General features: G+C 38.7%; 1 protein-coding gene across 1 annotated transcript in view; it reads left to right on the top strand.

Moving 5' to 3' along the window:
* Positions 1 to 2,472: 2,472 nt before the first annotated feature.
* The window catches only part of LRRK2 (leucine rich repeat kinase 2), a 62,654-nt gene continuing 46,405 nt past the window's right edge, over positions 2,473 to 18,721 (top strand). Inside the window, exons 1-10 of the mRNA XM_057370045.1 lie at positions 2,473 to 2,753; positions 2,858 to 2,943; positions 7,152 to 7,258; positions 10,440 to 10,528; positions 10,929 to 11,063; positions 12,667 to 12,801; positions 14,149 to 14,280; positions 16,745 to 16,864; positions 17,981 to 18,102; positions 18,634 to 18,713. Of these exons, the coding sequence (XP_057226028.1) occupies positions 2,594 to 2,753; positions 2,858 to 2,943; positions 7,152 to 7,258; positions 10,440 to 10,528; positions 10,929 to 11,063; positions 12,667 to 12,801; positions 14,149 to 14,280; positions 16,745 to 16,864; positions 17,981 to 18,102; positions 18,634 to 18,713 (1,166 nt within the window). The 5' untranslated portion in view covers positions 2,473 to 2,593. The remainder of the gene's footprint in view (positions 2,754 to 2,857; positions 2,944 to 7,151; positions 7,259 to 10,439; positions 10,529 to 10,928; positions 11,064 to 12,666; positions 12,802 to 14,148; positions 14,281 to 16,744; positions 16,865 to 17,980; positions 18,103 to 18,633; positions 18,714 to 18,721) is intronic.

Raw genomic sequence — 18,721 nt, 5'->3', positions numbered from 1 at the left:
TCAGTTCTGAAATAAGCTTGTATCACACTGCAACATATAATCCTTTCAAAGCTGACCCAGAATCTGCTTCCTGATATCTCACCTGATAAGCATCATAGAACATTCAAATCAGTGTCAACACCAAAGCTAGGAAGGCTGAAGAAATGAGAGATGTGCTACAAAACTGTTAGCAAAAAMCAGAGATGACTAATATCAAGCATAGACAGAACTGAAGCAGAAACATGAAGCAGGAAATTTTATTCCAAACATGATAATGTATGTAGCTAAGAGAGAGAAATGGGCCCAYGACAATAATATTATTTTCAGAAGCGACATCAGAGATGACTGAGAACAAAAGGCAAAAAAAATGGCCCCTTTACAACGTAAATCAACCTGGACCTCCAACCTGGATTTCATTTCTAAACCAAATCCTAGAAATGTGATAAGTTTTAGACCCAGACATGGGCCATAACTCAGACAGAAATGTTCTTGTAGGTCCTCTGGCATGTTTTCTAGCAGCTTGCCCCTTCCTTTGGACTCCCCTTTGCAGCCTTACTCCAACAGAAGCTCTAGGATTTACCCTTCACCTAAGCAAAGGCACAAAATTTCAAGCCAAGAATCCTAGGAAAAGCTCCAAACCAATATTCTTGAGGTGGTAAAGCTTTTGGCAGTCCAACCTTTTCTTGGCAATTCCCTTCAATCCAGATGAAGTGTAACTTGAGTCTTTGCCTCCAATCCTAGCCCTTCTCTCATCCTCAGCCCTCAGACTCCAGCTCTGACTTAGGCCAARCAGGTCTCAGGGAAGAGCCCATATAGAGCCCATATACTGCCTTGTCATCACCATGCTCTCATGTGCAGGCAGAACAAGCTTTTTGCAAATTTTCTGAATTCTTACCCCAATGAACATCTACATGGAGCTAAACAAAATATAATTACAGTAGACTCAAACCTAACATTGTGTTCACTTAGCATRTTTCAGTTTGGGTCAATGCATCCTCCATTCATACATAATGTTACACTTATTTCAAGAAAATGTAACAATATGCATTATACACTAGATGATGGGGGCCTGAAAATTGCTATATCCAACCTGGCCCTGGGCACCCCCAGGGATGAAGCATCCACAGCTTCCCTGTACAACCTGTTCTAGTGCCTCACCATTCTCACAGTCAAGATTTTTTCCTAATATATGATCTAAACTTACCATCTTTAAATTTGAACCCATTTCCTCCATTGATTCTGATGATGATATATTAATATATTTTCACCAGATTTTCCTGGAAAAAAAACAGGAAAACTACAATATAGATGTTTACCAAGATTACCTCATTCCTTCCATTCTCCCATGGTCTAACTAATTAATACACTTCAGAAGACTTTTTGCCAGACTCTGCCAGGCTCACAGAGACTTAACAAAAGCTGGCATTCTCTCCAACTAGCACTCCAGGGAACTGCTACCTGCAGAGGAATGAAACACRTTTCAGGTTCAGTGTTCAAGACATCTGATCTCTAGAAATAAATTTCCTTTCACCTCAGAAACACTTGGACAGCTTCTTATTCTTTGCCAACATTAATTGGAAAGAAGAGGAAACATTAACTCAGGTTCAAGCTGTCTAGCTCAGTAATCTACAATTGCAGCAAATTATTTACTGAAGGAGCTACAAGTGATCCAGGACTGCTATGGAGCTGCCCACAACAGGATGGAACAAGCAGGGAAACTGCAACTACACAACATTTACGTTCATGGTAGATGGAAGATACACACTGAAGATTTCAGATATCTGTGGCTTCAGACCAGAGTAATGCACTGGGAGGCAAAAAACGACTGTGGTGGGCTGACCCTGGCTGAACAACAGCTTCCCAGCAAAGTCACTCCTGTAACTTGTCACCTCATCCGGAGGAGGGAGAGAAAACAGAAAGCTCATGGGTCAAGATAAGGACAGGGAGAGATCACTCACCAATCACCATTACAGGCAAAACAGACTCAACTGGGTGAAATTAGTTTATTGCCAAACAAATTAGAGTAGGGCAACATAGAGATGGAAATGAAGTCTTAGAGCACCCCTCCCTTCTTCCACGGCTCAACTCCACACCCTTTCACAGGGTGCAGCCCTTCAAGGAACAGACTGTCTCACCGTGGGTATCCCACAGGGTCACAAACCATCGTCACTATACCACACTCAACCTTTAAATCAAAACCACCCACTCCACAGCCCTGCCCGGCCGGACGCTTTTATAGAACAGAGGCACTGCTGGGCGGCCCCCGGCTCCGGCTCGGTAGCTCCATTGGGCAGCCCTTTCRTCAATCACTGTGAGGGGGAGCTGCCCGCGGCTCTGCTCTGCCTGCCGGGCGCTTGCGCGAGTCCCGTGGGCGTTTCCCGGGGCTTACCCGAGGCTGTCCGCCCGCGGGGGCCGGTCCCGGGCCGTGTCCATGGAGCAGCGCCGTGGGAGGGGCCGGAGGCCGCGGCAGGGGCGGCTCGGGAGGGCCGGGTGACGCCTGCCGGGCGGCGGCATCGCGGAGCTGCAGCGGCGGGGCAGGCCCTCAGTGCCCGGCGCAGCCCTGCCCTCGTCCCGCCGAGCGGCGGATGGGCACAGGGGGGGCAGCGGCTCGGCCATGGCCAGCGGCGGCCCCGAGGAGGGGGAGGCGGTGGCGGGGGAGGAACAAGCCCTGAGGAAGCTGGTCGTCCGGCTCCAAAACGTCCAGGAGAGGAAGCGGCTGGACACGCTGGTGCAGACCCTCAGCGACCTGCTGGAGCTGGCGGCCCGGCAGAGCGGTGAGCGCCCTGCCCTGCCCTGCCCTGCCCTGCCCTGCCCTGCCCTGCCCTGCCCGCCGCCAGTCGCTAACGCGGTCTCTGTATCTGTCTCTGTCCCCCCACAGCTCCTCGGCTCTTCAGCGGCAAAAACGTCCACGTGCCCCTGCTGCTGGTGGTGGATCTGTACCCGGGAGCGGCGGGCGTGCAGCAGGTCAGGGGCCGGGCAGGGCGGGGGTCGGGGCCGCTTCCCCCGCTCCGGCTGCGCTCCGCGGGATGAGCGAGCGCGGCCCTGCCCGGGATAAAAGTTCTTGTTCGGCCTGTTGATTTCTCCCTAACTAGCGGTTTCCTGGGCCGCCTCATGAAGGGCTCTGATCTCTAGAAGGGCGCTGTCACCGCTGGCGTTTAAAGGGACCAAGCGTTCCAGCTTTTTGCAGACGCCACTGGCTGCATCCCTGTTTTTATCGTCAGAAGGAGGCGAAATAGAAAATAAAAATTAAGCAGTGTGAATACTGTGTAATGTAGGGTTCTAAATTGCCAATAATATTATCTAGTATCATTTGGACGTGTCCATGTTGAATTTTGCAATGGTTGGACAAACTTCTGAAAAGCAGAATGTTAYGATATGAATTCATACATACCTAAACCTGATCTTGAGAGTTGTGCTAGCACAGTTTTTTTAAGGGAGGGGGGAATATTTTAAATAAGAATAGGTTCGGCAAAATGAGGTTCTGCCTCCCTGCTCCTGTAATTTAGCATTGGCCCACTTGGACTAGGTGTGGCACTTGCACAATTTGATGTTGTACTTATGGTACAGCTGCCAGACTTGTCATACGAAACAGCTCATTCCTGGCAGGCAGAAATTAAATTTCTGACTATGCTATGCATAGAGGATGTTTGTAAACTCCAGATTTCTGTGGAACTCACTTGATTTTTTTTTTTAATTATAAAGCCCCATTTATTTTGTTACAATAYTTTTGGCATGTTTTGGGATTTTTTCAATTCAACTGGAAGGCAAAACATGAATTATATAAGATTTTGGTTGTTTGTTTTTTGTTTTTTTTTTTGTGTACTAGACCTTAGCTAGAGGTCGAAAGCCCAAAATTCAGCTCAAGTATGACTGTATTTCTATAGGGATTAATCTGAAATAACAATGATCTCAGGTTTTCTTTGAAGACTAAATTTGTGCAGTGTCTGAAGGTTTTGCTTATTTTATGTTGATTATCARGCTGTTAACAGATACAGGAAGATGAATCAGCAGTTATTTTCAAGATAAAGCATATTACATGTATAATGGTTTATAAAACCTCTGCCCAAAAGTTTAAACTAGGAAGTAAAACATCAATCACAGCAAGAAGTATGGTGTGAAATGATAGCACAAGACTCAGAATTGCATAAGGAAGATAATRATTAATTTTCATTTTAACTCTTATTAAAACACTTCACTCTAATGCAGAATTTTAAAATTAATTTGAGACTTCTACTTTCCTAGATTTGCAGTCATACAGGGTTTCAGTGTAGAAGTTCTGGACCTCCTTCGCATTACAATGTTGTATTGGAGTGGAAAATTCATAGCCAGTACAAAGTTCAAATCCTATTCCTCATAAAATGTCTTAGGCAGTTCTTTAACATCCAGTTCTGATGTTTATAAACTTTCACACTGTGTAAATAGAACTCTCTTCTTGCTTCACTCACTGCTATTTGTGTGTAGTCTTTGTGAATAAACAATTCTCACTTTACAGCAGTGGTGAAGTAATGAGGTCCCAATTTCAGTGCAGTCTCTCTACATCATGATGATTTTTTATTGAATAAATAATTAATCAACCTCATTTTACTTCTGGCATTGTAAAAAAATTGACTTACATAAGAGAATAAATATATAAAAAAATTATACAGTCAGAGACATACCTGAAGTGAGAATTTTCTTTACCTCCCCTCCTTAACTGGTTAAAAAACATTGGATTGTGCTGCTGTTCCACTGACTTGTACAGGGTAAATTTGCCTAGTAGATCAGTATTGAAAGTACTAACCCAAGTSAGACTGCAGGCAAAAGCCCTGCTGAAGTTCCTTCAGAAGCAGGAAGGTACTTGTGTGGAAAGCCAGTAATGCCCGAAAGGTAAAATAGATGCCTTTAAGTTAATGTGGTAGTTTTCTGCAGTTAYTCTGGTAATGACTGGAGCTACTTAGAAACTCTAGAGCAAAATACGAGTGCACTTGACTAAAGAGCAGAGCTTTATTGTCTCAGGTAGATGGTGTGACCTAATGTAATATAAATTAATTATATACTAGAAATTAAAAAAGTCATTATAAAATAGTGAATGTCAGTGCTGCTACCAACTGTTTCTGTGTATAGGGACCTGTTTAAGTGTTTGTAAGGACATCTTTGTTTGCTTTATTTCCGTTCCCTCTAACCTTTAGGATTTGTATTATTTAAAAGACCCTTTTTTTCTTACTTAATTATTGAACATCTAAAGAGCTCTSTGTTGTCTCAGGTTGTAATTTTAATATTGTAAAATGACCACAAATCAGCATGTCAGATGTTTCCATTGGACTTCTTTGAGTCCACAGTTTGATAAATGTTTGTCAATGTTTGTTACGACCTGAAGTCCTAACATTCCAAACAAAAATGTTTAATGGGAATATAAAATCCATCAGAAACAGTTAATACAGAAAGGAATTTTCTAAAGTCATTAAGCAAGTTTTCATCAGATTCTAAATTTTGTAGGGGCAGTTGGATGTTCTTATAAAGTGTTACTTCTAAAATAAAATCTTTTCTAAGGGATAAACAGTTTATCAATTAATAGTCACTTCTACAATGTTTCTGAAATTTGTACCTGATCTACTGTCACTAATAAACTCCATTTTGCTTGGAATATGAAAAATTGGGGAATTCCATGTCCTCATCTTGGAGAGGACTGATGGTTGCTAAGATTGTTCATTGTACCCGCACTTAGTTAGGACTCACTTACACAGACCAGCCTGAATGTCTGTAGCAWATTATTTGTAGTCTCATGTAGGGCAAGCCAGCTTGCTATGCAAGGAAGAGAAGGGCATGGAAATTGGCACAGTCTGCAGACATTAAGGTTGCAACTGGCTTAAAACATTTGGTTCTGCAAATCTAAACTGAAACAGAAACAAAGTGCTGCAGATATGGRCTATGCTCACACTGCAACCAAGTATGTGAAGGACAAAAGCAGAATTCCAGTCCCCAGGGAGCTACATCACCTTTTGCATGCTCTGCAAAGCTGTCAGGAAGGTGGTGTAGGTTCAAGCCTCTGCTATTCCTGTGGGTGACTACACTACCAGGCTTGTAATTCTGTGTCTCTAGTCATACTGATTGCAGGGTTAGGGATCATGCACTTTATATGAACTTTGCTGTTTAACTCTTTGGAGGTAGCCATTTACATTCCTGTTGTTGGCTGTCCCATCTTAACCTCTTTCCTTTACATAACTTCTGTGAAAAAGCGATCCAGTTACACATAGAGTCTTTGTGACACGTTGTCTTCTGTCTTGACTCTATTCTTAAAGCACACAGGCCTGCTTCTACCTTTTTATTTACTTATATGCTCAAGGAAACTCATATGTCTTGTTATAATTCCTTTGTGWAAAATCTTCATCTTGACTTTTGACATTTCACAGTTCACTGCTTTTCTTTCCGTACAGAGGGGTTTTCTTTCATCGGTTATTTCTTTGTACAGATTTTGCTGACTGCTTCCTCACTGCAGCCCATTCAATCACATCAGCCCTTAAACATTCATAACAGAGCAGATTTCTCCAATACAGAAGATCAAAGAGGAACATTTTTAGGTTTTGGCATTATTTACAGATGCGTACACTTGCATAGGATGGAACAGGTAGTTATTAGGAACAAATACACTTGGTTTGATTGTCTTTCATYCCTTGTTATCTCAAAATTCCACTTCCTTTGTTACATTTTGAAAGCACACAGTACTGAGGGYTGACGGCAAGAATATGAAATATGCGGTAATTATTTATGTGTCTCATCCTCATTTAAAACATTGAACACCTTTTAAAAACCTAAATTTTRTCCTTGCAATTTGCAATTAAAAGGCAAGTTCTTATGGAAACAAACATTATTCAATAAAGCTGGACCTGTAATAGTGCAGGGGTTTTCCCTGGCCCATGATGACATACTATGGATTGCATCATGTTTCTGTCTGTCAGCATCTTATTTAAATGTGTGCCCTTTATCCTTAAGCAGCACTGAAACAGATTGAGAGTGATGCGTTCCTACAAGCGATGAATTCAGAATAATTTCATGCCATTTTTCCTGTGTTAATTAATTTTCCCTTACTGATTTAGCTAGGTAACAGAACAGCTGTGTTGCAAAAGGCATGATATTAGAAGACGAAGTTGCAAGCARAATATCTGTTCTAAAATAGCTGCATTTTTGTTTTACAGATGGGCTGGTCACTTCTTTGTAAATTGTTAGAAATTTGTCCAAGTACTCTACAAAACATAGCTCCTAAGGATGTTGGGAAGGACTGGGAAGTACTGGGTGTTCATCAGTAAGTATTTTGTATACAAAGAGTCTGCCAGAATGCTTGGTCATTCTGGCAACATATATATTCAATGAAATATATAAAGTTATTACATCAGCTTTTTTGTGGATGTCTTCAGCCTTCAGAATGTGACACTCATACAAACAGGGATCTTATCCATGTGTATAAATACCTGGTGCAGAAAGTGAAAAATCAGGCCTTTCTTAYTGACCCTCAGTGACAGGATGAGAAACAATGAGCCTGAACTAAAATATAGAAAATTCTACTTACACATTAAAAAGAACGCCAAGCAACCTTTTTGACAGATGCAGTATTACATGGATATTTGTAYATGTACTTTTATATGTGAAGAATTATGTACACAAGCTTAAAATACTGTAAACCAAGAAGGTTTGCTACATTTAATATTATTGTGTTAGATGTATTTACACTGATCACCTCAACTACCTGTGAAGTCAGTGGATACAATTACCTTCCGAAGGGATGKTTTGTTCCATCTTTTTAGTAAGAGGAGCAGATTGTGGTTTGGACTTGCTCAACTCTGTCCATCAGCTGTCAAGGGAAGTCTTAGCAAGTGTTTTCTGGTTGTCTGTGGTTAGATGGGATGAATGCCCAACAGGTTGGCTGAATAGTTGCCCAATAGCACAAATGCTAATTGTAGATGTAGGCACAATGCACATGAGGTTGGTTTGGGGGACTTGGTTTGGTGCTGTCTCTCTTGAACAGATTTCTGCCTTCAGGGCTGATAATGACAGTAATAAGCACAACCTTATAACCTTGTGAATCTGCCTCCATAGTCCTCACCACACCCTTCCCTGGAAAGGTTGCTATTGAAATATGGCGTGAAGGTCCATTTTGATTTTGTGGAGGTTTGTTTATTTGTTTTATAGTGGCTTGAATACATGGTCAGTAGGGGATTGAGTGCCCTTGAAAAATGTGCTGACAGTTTTTGTTGGAAAGCAARAGTGATTTGGGTTGCTCTTCATGAACAAGAAATAACTGAGCTGAAGCTGCACATTAGTTACAAATTCTTTGTCAACTTAAAAGATTGTTGTTGAAAGTTGTTCTGAGAGCTGGAGATACTCCTGCTCATTCTCAGGTCCCAGACTGATCTTTCCCACAGCCTCCTCAGCACCCACACAGTGTGTGCAGTTAACAAAGTATCCTTTTCAAACTCAAGCTTCACTAAAGATCTGATGATAGCATTGCTGTACATGATTGCTTCTCAGTACCAATATTTTAGCCAACTAAGTATCCCTCTCTGACATTGACAGTTTTCCTTGCTGTGGAGAGACTTAGTGGGGGAGTGGCCCTCAGGCATTTCTGTCTGTGCCAAAGACAGAGCAAGCCGGCTAAATTATGTCTCATGTTCCTTGTGCGTAGATTGGATTAGAATTGCCGTGAATCAACGCCATAATGAATACTTGCTGTTTACAGCAAGGCAGGAAACAGTTACAATAGAGAAGGAAAGGTCATTTTTTTGCAAGAGATTTTCCTTTCTGTTTGTGTAACTATTTTTGCAGAATAGGAATCTTAAGCTAGAAAAAGCATTTCTTTCTTTTGTCTCCCAGCTRTGATCCAACTTGACCACTTTGCAGTCATGTTTACAAATGGTAGTTTACTATTGATTTAAGTGTTCTTGACAGTGTGATAAAAAATTAAATAGCTGCTATCACTATAAGAGGAAGAGAATTTCCTTCTGTGCATTTGCATTCTTTCTGCAAGCTGAAAGAGACTTTATTAGATGTTTTGTAATCTCATATGTTAAACTCTGTTACAGCAGAAGATGTTTAGAAAGTTTTACATCCTCCTTSGTTATATTTGAAATGGGAGGATGTATGGGAGAGAATTTTCTAAAGGCAAAGGATGTTATACCTCCCATCAGATTTTGCCTCCTGTGTCTACTTTGGTCATCTTAGCTACAACACTAATGCTACAACGGAGAAGAGAGAAACTAGGAACATCGTAGTATGAAGGGAAAACAGGGATTCTAAATTTTTTAATTTAGACTTCAGCAAGACAAACAACATCATTGCCTGAAGTGGGGGATAAAAATTTGGATGAAACTATTAAGTGCTGCTTATATTTTTCAAGACAGGTAAAGAATATCAACTAAAGTATCACAAACTACTGCCCAATCCATTTGTATTAGATATTATATATACAAAGATTCATACTGAAAGATTGTTAAAATTGCAGTCAAGCTCTCTAAAATAATGAAAAGTAAAAAAAAAGAAAGTTGTTTCCGTTGGTTTTTCTGTGTGCATGAATCTATGAATTTTGGGTCTTAATTACAGGATTTGCCCCTCCTTTTGAAATGTGCTTCATTCAGTGTGAAATCTATGCTTTTAAAATTTTATTCATTGAAGAGGTGCTACAGATTTTTAATCACTGTTTTACAGATAGTAGTTTGAGTAAAATATGTTAAAAATATAAACTGATTTTAAAGTGCCCAGTTTTATACTCAACCTGAGTTTTGCAGTACTTGGCATTGTTTGGCTCTCTCTATTTAACAAGTCAACTTTGGTTGTCTCTGATGCAGCATTTCAGAGGTTAATGTTCATGGGTCTCAATCTGGGCTATACAGAAAGTAGAGCTTGCAAGTGGCTATCTAGGAGGTATTTGTTTTTAGTGATTTGTCCAGCATCATGTAAATGCTGTATGGCTGAAACTTAGATAGGGTTAAGTTCATCAAGATGCTGTTCAAGTTCTTCAGCTGGGAAACTGCTGCTTCTGTTCCACCAAACTCTTGGCTGTTCACTGTAGCTGAGCTCTTGCTGCAAGCAGAGCAGTGCTGTGTTGTCCACATTGTGGTGCTCCACAACCCAGTGCTCTGGAGAGTAACCATCTCCTGAATGAACCTGCAGAATTAATTTATGCAGCTAGCTAAAAATTAAAGTAAACTGGGTAAATTATACTGGGTAAATAAACTGGGTATATTATATCAGTATTTTAATGAAGTACGATTGTAGTTAAAATTCCGATATTACTTCATTGGTAACTTAAAAAAAAATAAACTGGTACAAAAGGGATTTTTTTTACTGAATTAAGTTTTTGAAGGTTTTGCTATATTTCTGTAACTACTTTTGTTTTCAAAGGAAATGTTTGATAAAAAGTTGTGTATGCCAGTATTTCTTTAGCTATAACTCTTTTCTCCCCTTTTTTTTTTTTTATTTTTAATTTTTAGGCAGATTCTTAAAATGCTTACAATCCACAAAGGAAATATAAATCTTTCAATAACAGGACTAAAAGCATTAAATCTACTCCTCGTGTCAGGTATTGTGTGGTTTATTTCTACTTCATCTAAGCCTTTAAAACACAGAACTGATATAAAGTGTGTACTACATGGCAGAATGGATTTTTCTCTCTGTTTTACTCAGTGAAGTCATTTGTACTTGCATGCAAAATAATAAGACTACTATTTTGCACCTTCTTTCCCGGGTAGGTCTGGGAACTGTCTTTTTGGCAGTAAAGTTTTAGAATATCAGTTCTATTATAAAATGCTACTTTAAGGAAGAACTTTGTARTGAATTATACAAAGCTGGATTTGAACTGTCAGTAAATTTTAAGAAATTATTTAAGGAATATAAGAATTAAAAAATTTTGGACTTTACAGTGTTTCAATAAAAATGTTGAGAAATAATCAGTGCAACATGTAATCTCTTCTGCTATTCAGACATAATTGCTTTCCTGCTCTTGGAAGAAGAGGTGGATGTGTTTTCCTTGGTATTTAATGCCATGCACACCTTCCCTAAAAATGAAGAGATCCAACAACATGGATGTAAAGCATTAYACCAACTTTTTGAGAAAGGTATTTTATCTTGTAGTTTATTATATTAAAGAAAATTATAGATTAGGAGGGATGACAGATGTTTATTCAAATACAATAATGAATTTTTGCATTCCATATWGATTTGTGTATTATGCCTGTTCTTTAAATGAGCTAGCACAAAACAGGCTTTYCAAGCAATATGACAAATTTTCTAAATTAGATCAATGAATATGACATCTTTTAAAAAAATAAAAATCCCTTCATTTCTAACTCCAGAGTTAACTGAAAAGAGRTGATTTAACATTGGTCAGTAGCTGGAATAAGGAACATTGGCATTTGGTTTAAATTCTCAAAAACAAGGTTTGTGTATTTAAAGACTGGTGAATTTTAATAACGTGTAGTTCTAAAAAGCAAGCAAAATGTTTGTACTTTAGGAAAATACTTGGTTCTGCTTTTTCCCTGACAATGCTAAAAGATGGTCATGTGTCCATATGATATTCCTGTTTATTTTAAAAAATGAAGTCACCATGCATTGAATTTTTGCAGAAATTTCAGGAACTGTTCCTATTACAGCCAGAAGTCCCCTTGTTGTAGTGCCCTTGCTTTGAATTGAGTTTCTTGATCCAAAATAAATACTGAGAAATGCTGTCACTCTGCTGTACTCCTTTGCTTCAAAGATAGTCTCCAGTTATTCAGTTTGGTTCTTTTCAGCTCCATTTTATATTGCTTTTTTAAAGTCTTTCCTCCATGTGTGCTTTGGATTACCTTGTCTGCTCCTTCCACTCTTCCACTTCCCTAAATACTTTTGTCCTGCTCTATTTTCTATCCAGTTTCCACAAAATTCTGAACTTCTTATGTTTTCTGTGCATGTTTTTGGCAAGTGCCAGATTTTCACAGATTTGGCTCCAGGTACAGACCTCCATACCTTCTTCTTGATGGCAGCACTAGTGTAACAAGCTCCTAGGCTTCTCTAGCCTGTTTCTTTTCTAGCTCTGACCTTGTCAGTTATTGTTATGTGGATGTTTGCCTACCCTTTTCTTGAACCAGATTTAGAAAATKATTCTGCTTGTGAAATTTTAAAGGTGTTCTTTCTCAGCCTGGGTCAGCTCCCTTATCTGGTTCATTGCACAGCCACACAGGTCAGTATGAGTAACAGGGGCCAGGAATAGAAAAACCTTAAGCCATTMAGGTAAGATATTATTAAAGCATGGCTTTAGTCTTTGTGGAAAGGAGTCCATTATAAAGAAAAGAGAGAAATTAAATAAAATCACAGAGTATGCAAAATGGTATTCTGTAWTTTTTTTTCATTGTATGTTTAGCTTTTCCCTCATTTATATTGTGTCTTGGTTTGGACTGCATGAAGTTTCTTTCTGTCAAAAAGGGTAAAAGGCTTCTAAAGTGCTAATTCACAAGGTAGCATTTATAAGTCAGAACTCTGGAAAATGGTGTTTATAAAGTAGCTCAGTTTTTAGTTAAAGAAGCCATAATCACGAAAGATGATGTGGATGGAGAGTACTTTAATTTCTGTGAAACATAGAAAACAAATACAAGGGAGCTTGATAAAAAGTTATCCTTTTTTATGATATGCCAGGATAAGAATTATTTCCTYAAAACATACTGTATATCTTGCCTTTCAATTTAGTTCCAGAAGAGCAGCTGACTGAATTTGTTGAAAGCAAAGATCATATGGTCATACTGAAAGTATTTAAAGAGTTTCCAGAGAAAGAAGAGGTGATTCTTCCTGCACTTTATTCATTACATTCCTTAGCTGGTCCACGTAAGTGTATTATTAGAAGTTATTTTCAATTCATTATCTCCCACAATGTGCATCAGCTCACACTTTCTGTGATTGTAAAAAGTAATCTTTATGTGATAGCAAAAAATCAGTGAGAACTGGTTGGGAGTTGCCAGACAAATCACCTTCCTCTTTTCTTTGGGAAATACTTTTTTTTTTTTTAATGGGTTATTTTTTATATTTAACCATTAAAACAGAAATCTCTCCTCAATAACAGAAAAATAATTCCTTCTGCTTGGAGTTAAGTTGTACAAAGGAAGCTTATCATGGTTTTAGAGGCTGAAGTTCAAGATCCTGCCCTTTTGTTTTTTAATACTTGAAAAGTAAGATATATTTATTGACTAAGTAGATCTTCAATGAGTTTGGGTAGCAAGTAAAGAACATTTTTARCAAAGAGTATTCCACAAAGGGAAAWCTGCCCATACAAATTCAGTGACCAGGCCTGGGGGAAAGAAATCTGAGCTCAGATACCCACTCTGGTCATCCAGTGGTGGCTGCAATGATSAGCATTGGTAGGACTGTGCTCATGGTAGTCTTACAGTGTCCTCAGGTGTTTTGCAATAAGACTGGAAGAAAATATCTCTTGTGTTTTGGTAACAGGAATCCCTGTTCTATKCAAAATCAGATCCTGAGAAATGTGTTTGATGATTTGTGTCATTTTCTTGACAGCAACTTGATCTTGTTGACACAGAGGCAGCTTTTGTCAGGTCACTGCTGACGAGTTTTGGGAAGCACAGAGCAGGGTTCTTCTCTCCATGTCTTTCATGAGGTGCATTATGCTGTGCCTCCTGCAAAAGCGTTTACAGATGAAGCCTTGCTCGTACATCCTGTCTGGCTCTATAGGAACCATGCTGGCCCCATGTATGGCCACTAAACAAGAACTAGTCTGGAGTGGCCCACATTTCATCAGACTCCAAGCTATCTAGTTCCTGTTTCTCAAACTTCTTACTGTTCCAGTCTGTGTTTAAAAAGTTTAMTATTCCTGGAGAAGTAATTTTACCRTAGCCCAGAAGTTACTGCTGTTTAAGAAAAAAGGTACCTAAGATTAGTTTGGGAGRAGGTTTCTATTACATGACCTAATACAGAATGAAAGAAAACCATAAACGTTAATCTGAACTTCAATTTAATAAGTCCTAAGTGTTCATAGTCATTAATGTCTTTTATGGCACATATAAAGTCATATTTCTTCCAAGYTGCAACGYAAAAACTGTAATCTARTCACAGTTTTCTAGTTAAATCTGTTTAACTAAAGTMTGAATTAGAATCCAGTCAACATTTTTTTCTCTCTCTCTCTTAAGAAGCTGTTTCTGTTTCTGTTTCATTCTTTAGCCAGCAATGTTGAAGTGCTCATGTCTGGAAATGTTCGCTGCTACAATGTTATAGTGGAAATGATGAAGAGTTTYCCCAATAGTGAAACAGTTCAGGAAGTGAGTTGCTGTTTGTTGCACAAGCTTACATTGGGTAAGTTCACAAAGTTGTTTATAGTCAGCTTTGACTGTGTAAGAGTTGGAGTTAACTGGCAGCGTTAGAGGCAGCAACTGCTATTCCAGTTAATCCTTGGGATGGTGTGTAGATCCTTGTGTCTAAGGATGTGAACATACTGAGGTAACCCTGGCCACAGTCAGTATGGTGTCCTTATGTGTTAAATGTGAGTACCAATGAGAAGCTGCCATAAAAAAACTGAAGTTAGGGTGAAGTAATGAGACAAAAAATGGTGAGAAGCCCAATATGAGAATGGAAAATCAGTAGGTCCAATTCTGTACAAAGTTACTATAGAAAAGGAGAAAATTACTTAAAGGTTTCATTTTCTGAAGTGCTAGTGCGGAATGTGTGGGAATCARCTGGTGCTACAGAATTGGTTGAAAAGTATTCTGTAAAACTCTTTGCAATGCATTTATCTTCAGAGACCTGTGCTGCATTCCTGAAGGTAATGGTGCCAGTCTTGGGATCCTCCTGTGCTGCAGCAGTGAATGAACCGCTGGGTTCTGGAATTGCCTTGACTTGAGCAAAAGTGCTTTGGTTGTCTGGGCTAATATGGGTTGGTGCCAAGAGAACATCAAGAGAAGYTATGCCAGTGGCAAAAGTTGTGCCTCTTAGCAGCTCTGTTCTCACACTTGCAACTATAACAAACCCATTTGAGCTGTTGCCAAGAACCACGTAATAGGAAGTTCAAACGAAAACTGTTTTCCCCGTGCTGCATACAAACCCACTGTTAGCAGCTGCCTGAGCAGCCCTCACTCCCTGGCTGGTTCTTCTTCATCAAGAGTTACACTTCCCAATTTTTGCAGGTGGTGGCYTGAAGCATCTGCAGATGCTGGTACCAGTGCATGACTACCCGTAATCAAGTTGGTCCCATCCTTTCACCATCTATTTCCACTTCTTCATGCAGATATTACAGAGAGCACAGATCAGAGTTGAGTGTGACCCAGAGCAACTTCCCATTCCTCTTCAGAAAGCCAGATATTATTKTCAAGAAAATGTGGTGGCTGCTGAGGTGGAAGTTGCAGGTCTTTTTGGCAATAGATGATGCTACCCTTGACTGGTTTGCTGTGCAAGGCTAACTGAACATAGGCAGGGAAACCAAGCAGCTGGTGGGGACAATGCAACTTGGTTGACATGCCTTGATCTTGCCTAAAGTGCAACCAGCCTGGTTTCAATTAGGTGTTTGCCATGTGTTTATGCTGACCTACAGTGAAGAGTGGCTTTTCTGCCACTTTTCTTTGAGCYTCTCATCTTAATAAAGAGCCATTTTAGAGGTGTCCACAGCACCATACAGTTACGGAAACAGATGTGAAATTGCTAGGTGCTCCTAGAAATAATCTGGAAGATTTCCACTTATATAGTCAGTATTGCTTCCCAGATTATTTTGATGCACACTRTCTTCCTAAACCCATGTTAGCTGGCAGTGAAATGGTAAAGTCAGCATCTACTAGCTTCCAAAATCACCATCATGCATTCTTGCTAATCTGGTAAAGGCTATTTTAGACTAGATTGTCTTTGGAATTTTAACTGGCAGATACTTGTTTGGCCAGCCACAAGTCCAACAGAATTACTCATCATGTAGCCTAAGATTATTAATTTTTTTAGRTAAGTAATGCATTTACACAAATGTGCCTTTTCCATTAAAGTACATTAAGAAACAGCAATGCTGATCTAACATGACAATGCTACTGATCTTTCACATTGCTACTCTGATTCTCTTTTTTCTAATCAAGATTTAAACAAAATTGAATATCAAAATTTAAATTATAGCTATCAAACCATATTTGAGTGAGTGTTACTCTATTATTTCGTGCATGATATAGATTTTTATGACAAGCAAGGAGGTTATTTGAATTTGCTTGCTTTTTGGAGATTGCCTTATATTTAACCTATATTGTTGAATATTGTACAGTTTATAATAATTGTTATGCTTTAAATATGTTTGTCATCAAAAGGTAGTGCTTTCTTCTATTCTAGAAGGTATCTRTTCTATATTTATAATGTTGGCCTTGATCTGTTTAATGAGGAGGCCAAACCGGAGAGTAAACCAGGGTTAAATTACTTGTGTCACAGAATAAATCAAATCATTGCAGGAACTTAGGACCAGAACTGTGTTTGCTTCCTGGCAGKAAGTCTGCAAGTGATACACCAACTGTATTTTTCTTATTTTGATGACAGTGTGTGTTTCATTTTGCATTAAAACTCTGTTTTCTGTAAAAAAAAAAAAATTAAAAAAAGCCCACAGATAATGTAGATCATGTGGATCCCAAATGTTTTTTATCCTCTTCTTTCCACAAATAAAATGTTGTTGTGTCAAGCCCTGTAATAARAAAACCAATGTTTGCTACTAAGTTTGTGCATTGTGTGCTGAGAAATTTAAGTTAAATGTATGTAAAGCTCTAGATATGTRTTTATATTGATTTGATGTCTTGTCTGTTTTCAGGAAATTTTTTCAATATCCTTGTATTACATAAGGTTCCAGAAGTCATTGTGAAGGCTGTTACAACATATCCTGAAAATGCAAAGTTACAAGCTGCAGCTCTCAGTTGTTTAGCTCTTCTAAGTGAGTAAATCTCTATCTTCTTGTTAATTTTTTCTTTCTCGTAAATTCCTGTAATAATTTCAGACTCCATTTCTTTAACACAAAAGCCTCAGGCAGAACAGCTTCAACAAAGCTGGATGATTATTTTGCTGTTTCACTGTGATAAGGCTGTGTTCATATCATATGGCCAACATCTGCACAGTGTTCAGAGCTGGTAATTTATGTTGACAGATCTGAATAGAACAAACTTTATTCACAGATAAATATTGAATAATTCCTACTTAACATAAAGCATCCAGTGATAACAACGCTGATTGGATGTTGTATTTGCCAGGTATGAGAGCACTCGTATTGTGGCAGTTCACAGCAACACAAAATCAATGCAAGTACTTGAGTTCTGAAATCAATTAAAAATTTTAAACTTTTCTTTGACTGCAGTTCAGACAGAAATCAGTTTGCTAGTGGCAAAAAGCTAAGAATATGACCTTCTTTGTCTTTGAGGAATTGTTCCATATAAAAGTCAGTAGAAATGCTGTTCAAGAGTGCCCAAAATAGCAAAGATTAGAAATCAGTACATATTCCATTTTGCCTCAGATATTATCCTCAGTGTTAGTATCTTTTTTTCCCCCTTAATTGCTGAAAAATCAACAGGTAAAAAATTGCATATTTCAAATTCTGTTGCACTTTCTGGGACCAGATATTTCTCTCTTAGCAACTGCAATTTGCATTTTGTTTTTTAATGACATCGCTTCAGAGTGTAGATGGCTCTGTAATAAGTGGTTCCATGCAAATGATTTACGGTTATAGTTTATGTCTGTGGTATTTTGTGTGTAAATGCACAACAAAAAGAGGTACATGCAGGTCTTTTCAGAGCCAAAACCTAAACTGATCTGTATCTATGTGACTCATTTACTACACTAAACTTCAGTTTTTTTACTTCCTTTATATCCTTGAAGATATTTTTCAAATCAGTCTTAGAATATATGTCAAAAGACTTCTCCCTTCTCTGAAAAGACTTATCTTCYGACTGAGTTTCACACATCACCAGTGTGAGTGCCTCCATGACTACAGAAAAGTTAAGATATAGGTGTTTTCTTTTCACGGTAGGAATTTATTGTAAATATTTTATATTTCAAGCTGAAACAATATTCTTAAACCGGGACTTAGAGGAAAGAAAAGAAGAAGAGGAAGAAAAATTATGCTGGTTGGAAGCATGTTACAGAGCATTAGAACTGCACCGAAAAAATACAGATGTGCTGGTGAGAATTTCTGGATGATGGAAATACAGAAAAACTGTATAATGTATTAAATAAAATGTTTAGCAACATGCTTTTCTCATATATAACCTCAGACAAAAAAAAGGCCTTAAGKTCTGGATTAGATTTAGAGTAAACCTTGCCTTTCTTATCTTTGTTCATCTCAAGAGGTTTTAATTACTTCTTTGGATCCAGTGTAGGTAGTTAAGGTGAGGCTTCTTATCTGAAACTTGGGCCATTCAAAGATTGTTGTTTACATACATCCTCTGTATCCAACAGCCAAACAAAGGCCCATCAGTAGAAGAATTAATCTTGCCCTAAAACAGATACCAAAATGTAAAGCAAATAATGAGACTGTCACATGTTTGTGACTCGGGCCTATCCYAGACAGTGTACATTTTGTTCTATTTCTACATAAAGCACCTTGTGCCTCTTTTTTGGACTGAAAAGCAGTCAAAATATTGAAGTTTTTCATATACTTTTAATCTTCTAAAGGTTTATTTTCTTAATCTTATTGTCTTGGTTTATATTTAGGAGGCTGCGTGCTGGGCTTTGAAAAATCTGTTTCTGTATCAACGCAACCTTCATGAGAAGATTGGAGATGGAGATAATCAGTCAGTGT

This window comes from Malurus melanocephalus, unplaced genomic scaffold (genome assembly GCF_030028575.1).
Source record: "Malurus melanocephalus ecotype Western Australia unplaced genomic scaffold, MMel_1.1 scaffold_118, whole genome shotgun sequence".
Lineage (NCBI taxonomy): Eukaryota > Metazoa > Chordata > Aves > Passeriformes > Maluridae > Malurus > Malurus melanocephalus.
The sequence above is the reverse complement of the archived record's forward strand: the minus strand, read 5'-3'. Positions and strand labels throughout refer to the sequence as shown.